General features: G+C 38.9%; 1 protein-coding gene across 2 annotated transcripts; it reads right to left on the bottom strand.

Moving 5' to 3' along the window:
• Nucleotides 1-430: 430 nt before the first annotated feature.
• Nucleotides 431-8,733, bottom strand: cox5aa (cytochrome c oxidase subunit 5Aa). Of its 2 annotated transcripts, none has more exons than XM_078257240.1 (5): nt 8,638-8,733; nt 7,663-7,779; nt 1,177-1,298; nt 946-1,067; nt 431-856 (listed from the first exon to the last, which is right to left on the bottom strand). In XM_078257240.1, the coding sequence occupies exons 1-4, from the start codon at nt 8,708-8,710 to the stop codon at nt 954-956; spliced, it is 426 nt and encodes a 141-aa protein (XP_078113366.1). In that variant the 5' UTR covers nt 8,711-8,733; the 3' UTR covers nt 431-856; nt 946-953. The 2 variants fall into 2 exon arrangements, with proteins under 2 accessions (XP_078113366.1, XP_078113365.1); XM_078257239.1 differs by having other exon boundaries at nt 950-1,067.
• Nucleotides 8,734-9,031: the final 298 nt, after the last annotated feature.

The following is a 9,031-nucleotide window of genomic DNA, read 5'->3' as shown; positions in this document are numbered from 1 at the left end:
ATTGCCAAAATTGCAGTGAAAAAAGAGCTCCAACACTTTAATCAACTCAGGTTACTTTAAGTAAAATAATCTTACCATTGAGTAAATCTTTTATTTGCGAATAACCTTTTTTAAATAATTGTGTACATTTCAAAATGGTACAACTCAACTACAATTGAGTTTGAGACAAGCCCATTGAACATTTGATACACTTTGGAGGTATTTTTTTGCTCAACCCAGTAAAGGCAGTATTCATGGTATTATAAGCATAACGTGCCAATAATCAAAGAATCTAACATTATCCATAATACAACCCATTATCTTTTAAATCCTGAAAAGTCCATTGGACTGTAAGAATTGCCTGTTTGAACAACAAACAAAACTGAAGTTGTCATATTTAGTATAGCTTCGGGCAATATTCAAGTTATGTGTTGATAATAACATTACACCATTTGCCATTAGAACATGTTTATTTTACAAGCATGTACATTTTCCCTGAAATGAAAACAGATGTATAGATTGAATACAGTAAAATGATTTTTACATTCATGTGAAAACGCTGCTCCCTGGTGGCAAAATGTGACTCTCACAAGAATGTCCAGACACACTCAAACTAAATTCACCATAAAAGCAATGTTCTGCTTTCCATTAAAGCAACTTATGATTTGAGTGTATTGCTTCAATAAGTACCGAAACTGATTAAAAAAATCCCAAAATGTGTGGCACTTAATAACGATACACTTTCCTTTATTAGGTTCATCAATATTATACAAGCAAAAGAACTTAATAAAGGCCAAATTAAATATCACACAATTTATATGAGGCAAACATTTAAGAACAAGGGTTGTGTGTCCTGGGATATCCACTGTCATTAGATCTAAAACAAAACAAACAACATTTCTGTTAGATTGCCCTCTTATGACAAACCTTGAAAATAACACATTAATGATGAGAGAATTTAAATACCTACTCATCTACACTTTGTCAATGCCAAGCTCTTCAGGTGTAGGGATGCTAAGCTCGTGTAATGTTGGCTGCAGCTCTTGGATCAGATACGGGTAGATATCTTTATGAGGGCCGGATTTATCCTGAGGAAATAAAAATGTATAACCCATTATTCATTAACGTATGACTACCAACTGCAAAGATGCTGGTTGGCAACATTCCCAAGCTCAGAAGGTGTCCTTTTTCTCTCACCTTCACAGCTTCCAAAATCCGGATAGCGCTGGCCAAGTCGTTTAACCTCCGACAGGCTCTCAGTGCTGCCTCGAGAATCTTGGGCTCAGGTACAAGATCGTAACCAATCAATGTGTTCATCCCTGAAAGAAGGAATCACATCTTTTAAATCAGAGAACAGAGACAGAAATCAACACTTACTATAAGCTACATTTATCTGTTGCTTAAAGGATTAGGCCGGCGATATTCTATTTTCCTATGTGAATAAATTCAATAAAAAGGCCAAAACCAACAATGAATCCACTAAGAAGTATTTTCTTTGTGGTAATAGTCTGATCGACTGTATCATATCCCATTTGTACCACAGCAGGGTTCAACACTAACTTTTTAAAGTGGTTGCCAGCTTGGCAACCAGGCATCAGCTTTTGGTTCCCGAACTTGACAATACGGTTGCCATGTTTTAAACTGCCTATATTTGGAGCAATTCATTTCTTATGTAATTATACTAGGGCTGTCAGCATCAACACGTTAATTGCGATTCGATTAAGGGCCGAGCATAATTCGTAAATTATTATTTTTTTTTATTTTTTATTTTTTAAAATCGTATTAGTCACATGCCACCATTTATTAATTTATTTTCACTTCACTCGGCTTTGCGTCGTGCCTAACAGGCTACTATTTTGCCGTACTTCCTTGTAACACATCCTGCTGCTGCAGGAATAGCAACGAGGATTTCGGTGCCTCATTCCGGTGCCACTGATATGTCTGCGCTTCTCTCTGATGCTCTGAAACAGACGTTACAGGCAACAGAAACATCGCTGCATGTGACGCTAGTTAACACTATACTCGACAGCAGCTAACGTTAGCCTACCGCTAGCTAGTAGCTGGATTAAACACGGTTAAAAAGCTGACAGCTAACGCTAAACGGTGTAAAGTTTGTATTTCACTGTAGAGGATTAAACACCGGGATGTAACAATCTGCAGCTGCCGTTGTCGGAAAAACAGACAGTGCGTTCAATGAAACTGGTAATTTACAGTCTCGTGGTGCATTTAAAGTTGTTGTTAAAGGCCCTTTTCCCATCTGGTGGTTGTTTTTGTCATTCAACAGCTATTTACTAGTGAAATAAGTTATTGTTATAGTGATTACATTATTATTAAACATATTTTGACGATATGGCCTTAGCAATAAACAAGCCGTTCTTTAATGTCGCCAACTGTTTAGTACCCTTTAAACTTTCTTAAAAAGTATCGGTTCAGGCACCGTTACCGTTTTAAAAAGTACCGCTTTAGCAGCGGTATCCAAACCAAACAATACCTAACCCTAATATTGACTCTAGATTCAAATGTGTGACTAGATTAAATATATAATAAACAAATACAAATCTTAAAATCAAGTTCATAAAGTCACTTTCTTTGCATTCATTTGATTCCCAATCAAGATACACTGGTAAGAATGGCTTTCCATTGTTAATATGTACTTAAAAACAGTTCTGAAATGCAAAATAGAATTTTAATCATGTGATAAAACATGCGATTAATCGCAATTAACTATAGAAATTCAACGATTAATCGCGATTAAGAAAATGTAATTGTTTGACAGCCCTAAATTATACCACACATTTTAATAATGAAACAATGAGATAATGGCTTGCAATATAATTTCCCATCTCTCTCAAATAGGGGTGCAACGGATCACAAAACTCACGGCTGGGATCACTGTTTTGAGTCACGGATCGGATACATTTTTGGATCAGCACAAAAAAGGGGGGAATTTACATGATTACTAAAAATGTAATAACTTAACAATTACTACTTTCACCAGTAAATTGCTGTTAAAAGAAAACATAACAGATGAGAAAAGGGTATTTTATAATAACTTTGAATGCACCACGAGGTTTACCACTTTACCAGTAAACGCAACATTTTGTCCCGTCTGTGTTGTTTTTCAGACAACAGCAGTGACCAGTGCTAGTTTGTGTCTTTTAGCTCATAGCTTTAGCAGCAGACAGTTGGAATCCTCTACAGGGAAATACTTTTACACCGTTTAACTGTCAGCATTTTAACTGTGTTTAATCCAGTAACTACTGTAGCTAATGGTAGGCTAACGTTAAACTGCCGCTGAAAACGGGCGAATCAACAAAGCTGGAAGCTGACGTCAGCATCCCAAATCCTAGTCTTTGTCACGCCCCAACATTTGCATAGGCTACACCACTGACCTGAGGTCAGCTTAGTCTTCTGAATCTAGCTAGATTATGCAGATCTCCAGAGGTCCGCTATTTAATTACTAAATTCAATTCTGAGACTTTTTTTATGGGAGAAATCAACTATGTTGAGGTCAAATATGGGCCATTTTACGAAAATTGATGGCTAATTGCAAATTTTGTCCGACTGTGTGTCGCAGTTCAGCAGGAGCTCAGCAGGCTACGTGACAGCGGCCGGTGCTGCCCCGCCGCGTCCTACTTCATAGACTCCGGCTCGCTGTGAGCAAGCTGGATCTCCGTCACGAAGGGAAGCCCGAGGCGCTCCATACCCGCGCAAAGTCACCGGTTCTGGGTTACTGGACTACAAAATGCCGAGGCCCTGATGGAGCTCCAGGGCCTGCAGCTAGCCGCGATTCATAGGATTGAAGGGACAGTAGCAGCTAACAAAATCCCTGTTCACAAAAATGCATTAAATTGAAATCAGACTCCATTCTTAGCTTTATATAACATTTACCCCATGGTCTTATAAGTGGCGTGACGAAATTCAAACTGTAACTATACTTTAATTATGCCAAAAGTGAAGCTAACTAGCCGCGATCTGTACACATAGGATTGAAGGGACAGTAGCAGCTAACGAAATCCCAAATGTTCACAAAAAATTCATTAAATTCAAATTGGACACCATTGTTAGCTTTATAAGACCTTGGGGTAGATGTTATATAAGTGGCGTGACGAAATTCAAACTGTAAATTAGGGCTGAACGATCATTGCATTTGCGATAATATCGCGATATGTTAAGACGCGATTTCCTAATCGCAAAGGCTGCGATTTGGTCACGTGACTCACAAGAGTAAATCAGTCTGCACCCGCAGAGAAAGCATCAACTTAGCACGCTAGCGCTACACCGTACCTTGAGCAGATTTCTGTCATTCAAACAACTCAAAGTTGTAGTTTAAAACTTTTGCAGCCATTTTAATAAAATTAAGGGTTTTATTCGCTCGAGTCCATACATGCAGTTAATGGATACAGGCACGGAGAACTGAAGGCTCAGTTAGCAACGATTAGCTCTGATTAGCAGTTAGCTCCAGTTAGCTAGCTCCGTTATAAAGATATGGAGTGGAGGAGACTGCCACGGGGAGGGGTAACAACCAGACTCTGAGAAATGACGTTGGGGGAGCTTTTACAGCAGCGTGGCTGCATTGTTTCAATGGTTTTATTAGTACAGTTAAGCCCATGGCAAAACCAGCAGCAGCATGCTACTACTAACGTAACGATAGCCTCTCTGTCTGAGTGTGAGTGCAATGTTGACAGCTGTCATGCACGCGCACGCAACTTCATGAGGGAGGGAGGGGCTGGAGGCAGCTCCTCTGTGTGCGCTGTAAAAAAAATAACACCGTTGATATACTATAATTTTTACTTATTCAACTGTCTAGTAAAGTTCAAAGACAGTGTTTAAAAAAGTGCAATCCACATGTTTACATATGTTTATTACAGTAAATGATAATTACATGTAAATACTACTAAGTGTGGTAAAGCCACATATTTGTTTTTACTGCACTTTAGTTTGTGTGATTTGTTTCTGACTTCAATGTTTTACACCAGGCTTGGTCAGTGCTCAATATACTACTGTGACTGAAGTAGTTAAATAAAAGATGTCATTCATATAAATTCACGCATCACCTGATTTCATCATCACATACAGGCCTGGCCTCCAGGAAAGAATAATTTGTTTAATCTATGTTCATACTATACAATGATTTATTGCTTGTCTTTGCTGAATAATACAGAAGACAAAAAGAGCTTAAAAAATAATCGCATATTGAATCGCAATATTTTTTTGAAAAAAAATCGCAATTAGATTATTAACAAAAATCGTTCAGCCCTACTGTAAATATACGAAAGTTATGCCGAAAGCGTAGCAACAATCTTTTCATACGATTAAATGGGACACATAGCCTAGCTTGCAGCTCCGGAGCTCTGCGGAGCCCCGGTCGTCCAGTAACCGAGAAACGGTGACTTTCACTGGGTATGGAGGTATTTCTCGTCAGACTGTGTGGAGCTCCTAAAGTCCGACATGTCTTACTAAATTTGCAATTAGCCATCAATTTTCATAAAACGGCCTATATTTGAGCTTTATATAGTTGATTTCTCGCTTAAAAAAAGTCTCAGAAGTGACTTTAATAACGAAATAGCCCGACAAACAACGTATAACTTTGCAGTGTCTGAAATATGAGACCTGCTGTCTCGTCTCCAATGTGTTTCTATGGGGTTCGCTCAAACCTATCAGCGCGCAGCTCATCTAAATATTCATGAGCATACCATATTTGGAAGAAAATTTTAACATGCGCCGTTAACGTGAACACAAATATTGCGTTGTCTATTTCTTTTCAAGGCAAACACACGTGTGTGGAAAGCGGTCACACAACAGCTGAAATGTGTTGCACACAAAACGTAGTGTTTAAAATTTAGGGAGACAACCAAATAAAATATTTACTTTAAAAATAAATTTTCCAGTTTTGATTTGTTTTTCTATATAAAAAAAACAAAAAACAAATATTGAACAGGTGGTTGCCAAAGGGGGCAACCAGAGACCACAAAACGGTTGCCAATTGACTCAATCTGGTTGCCAAGGGCAACAGTTACCGTCGAGCCCTGCATAGACCTCTATAAATTAGCCACACAGTTACTGGGTGCCATGCTCCTTCATTACGATGAACATGAGTTAAGTTGATCCCACACACACACACACTTTCCTGGAGCTAAAATTACTCCCTTAGTCATGTGTGTAAATGTGTATTAAACCACTGCTGAAAATAGTCCCCAATAAACCCACTATTTCCTTACAATACATTGTCCAACTGTTTCAGGTAATTACTGAACCTGTTTTAACAATGAAACTACATTTGCTACCCGTATTTAAAAAAGGTTTAGATCCTCAGTTGGAGCTAATTGGCTTGCGGCTGTGAGCCATTGTAAGTATGAGAGACAGACAACATTTAGCTGGTTTTGGTCTTTTCGTGGATATTGTTGACAAAAGCTACATGGAATAGTCCCTACCTTATCCTTAAATGTTGTCGTAATGTACAAGTTGAGCATACAAACATTTTTTAGGGTGAAATTGCAAACCGACCACATTCACAACACTACTTCCTGCATATGTTTTAGTGTGACGTTCAACCACTAGGACTGCCTACTGAACCATTTCCGTAAGTTTCTGATCTTATCATTTCTCACCTGATAATGAGCCTTTCCCTATTTCGCTTTCTTTCCTGCAACTGAAACATCTCTTCTGTTGTGCTTTTTTCTCTTCAGACCAAAAATAGCCCTGCATTGAAAGAACGCATGATGCTTCAGGGGCCACTGAGATGATGAAATCCAATCCAGGAAATCCAGGGTCAGTAACAGATTAATGTGTCTGAAGGGTTACAGGACGCCAAAACACTGTACAGTTGTTTATTTTACTCTTTGACAGGATTTTATTGACTATGGCCAGGTAACAAATCTTAACAGCTTTTGGGACTGACCAAAAGGTGTCAGTAGCATGAAGTGTTGAAAACTGTCGAGTACCCAAAGATGTCATTGAATACCTGCTCAAATTGGTACTGTTCTTTACTTATTCTTTTATCACAGTTTCTGATTTTAATCATCATTTTGTCAATTTTAGAGTGTATTTTAGTTAAACAAAGTTATTGTACAACTACTTGTCTAACATTTAACATTTGAGAAATTAGGATTCTTTCGTTAAATGAAAAAGAAGGGTTTTGTAGAAAAACGTGTACATTTCTCAAAATGAGTTAACTCCCATTCAATTATAGAGACAAAAGTTATGACAATACTGGTCACATTAACAGACAGATCAGTTAAGTTACTCATTCAAAATGAAGTGCACATTTTATGGAAATAAAATAAGCATACCTGGTAAATCCAAAATATTTGTTTACCATGTTTGCAGATTAGTAATCGTACTACAATACAGTATCCTGTGTACTTTCTTAAAGCAATATCCCAAACAAAATATCAAACAATTTTCATCACATTAATGCACTCATCCTGTAATCTAACACTGTCAAAGCAGTCATCCTCACCGATTTGTTCCAAATCTCAGATCAGACCAAATCTTTATTAGTTGACAACTCTGTTGACTCAAGGTAAATATTGTCCAAATATTAGCTTCGACCTACTAAACTAGCAAAAACAACTTCCTTGAGCTATCCCCTGCAATAACTGTTGGACACTATGTATTAGGTCTCAGTTTTTAATGCTAATAACTTTAGTGATTTAGCTTCACCGTCATCCGTAAACATACCTTTTCTCAGCTCCCATGCGTCAATGTCTGGCTTGTTGAAATAGGTCACCCAGCGGGCATCAAACTCCTCATCGGTCTCTTGCTTCCCATGTGAGTAACACCTTGAGGCCAAAAGAGCTGCAGGAGGAAAACAATTTTTAGTTGGACAACCTATCACCAATAGAATACAGCACTTACAGTGGCACCTAGTGTCAGGTAGAAGGGCAACTAGTCAAGGATATCTTATCTACACTGAATGAAGTGGTTACGGACTAAACGCTTTCTAATAATGTAGCTAATGCAGCTAGATCATTGCCAACGTCCTTAACGTGACCTACAACTGCACCTACAAGCCCGAATACACTCTGACAAACAAACAGGACATTTCTATTAATGTTATGTTTCTTAGGATATATTTAAGAGCATGCGGATATCAAACGTGAATTAGCAATGTTTTTGCTAAAACATCTCGAAACATCCGAATAACGTATGTTTCCTGATGGTTGTTGCTTGCACCAACCCATACATTGATGTCAAGAACACACTGGCGACTAGCTAGTTGACTGAACACAACTAACGTTATCAACTAACCTAGTTAGCATGTTAGCAACAAGCATCAGCAGCAGAACCACAGGCCCCAGATTGAGTTTACCAACTGGGTCATTGCAAGGACACAGCCACCACCGAGCTTAACACCGGGACATTTTCAGAATAGCACACATTCAGGTTCTGTGGTTTATGGAAGTATTGGACGAAAGTCTACATAATTTGACTGACATATTAACACGCTTAACAGTGCGGCGTGTATTTATAAGGGATAGATACACTGGCTAAGCTAATATCAGCTAACGTTAGCTAGCTATTAGCCGTGCGGGCACCGCAATGTACCGACATCACATATAATTCCCGTGACAACTTCGCCCTGACAGTTTCATTAGCTAGCTAGCTAGCTAACAATACAAAACTACAAAATAACATTCAGAGGTGAACAAATACCTTGACACCCTGGTTGCGTACGGGTTAAACTCCGGACACCGGAGAACGAGAGTTGGACGGCGGCTCTGAACATGATGCGGGACAGCCAGCTACACGAACTCGAACCGGTGAGACTTTGAAGGAGCAGCGAGCAGGAGGAAGCTAGCGCTAACTTGCTTAGCCTGTCACGTACGCGATCCCGTGCTGCGCATGTGCAAACTGCATGTATTTTGCTTTTGTCTGACCTACCTCTTCCGCACAGCTGTGAAGGTAGCTCTGACAATGCGAGACTATTGACCTACTGGCTCTGACTTTGACCTAGAAATAATACAGTGCCGAGCCTTTTCATGATTTTTCGGTCTTTATTTTAAGGACAGTTGCCCCCAATGGAAAATGGATCGACATGTTTATACAT

Source organism: Sander vitreus, chromosome 8 (assembly GCF_031162955.1).
Source record: "Sander vitreus isolate 19-12246 chromosome 8, sanVit1, whole genome shotgun sequence".
NCBI lineage: Eukaryota > Metazoa > Chordata > Actinopteri > Perciformes > Percidae > Sander > Sander vitreus.
Note: the sequence above shows the minus strand (reverse complement) of the source record. Positions and strands in the feature narration are given on the sequence as shown.

Excerpts from the sequence above, each read along its gene's own strand:
- cox5aa (XM_078257240.1), bottom strand. The coding sequence starts at position 8,710 with ATGTTCAGAGCCGCCGTCCAACTCTCGTTCTCCGGTGTCCGGAGTTTA. Across the intron at positions 1,299-7,662 it reads CGCATGGGAGCTGAGAAAAG|GGATGAACACATTGATTGGT; the intron begins GTATGTTTACGG and ends TCCTTCTTTCAG. Across the intron at positions 1,068-1,176 it reads GGATTTTGGAAGCTGTGAAG|GATAAATCCGGCCCTCATAA; the intron begins GTGAGAGAAAAA and ends TTATTTCCTCAG.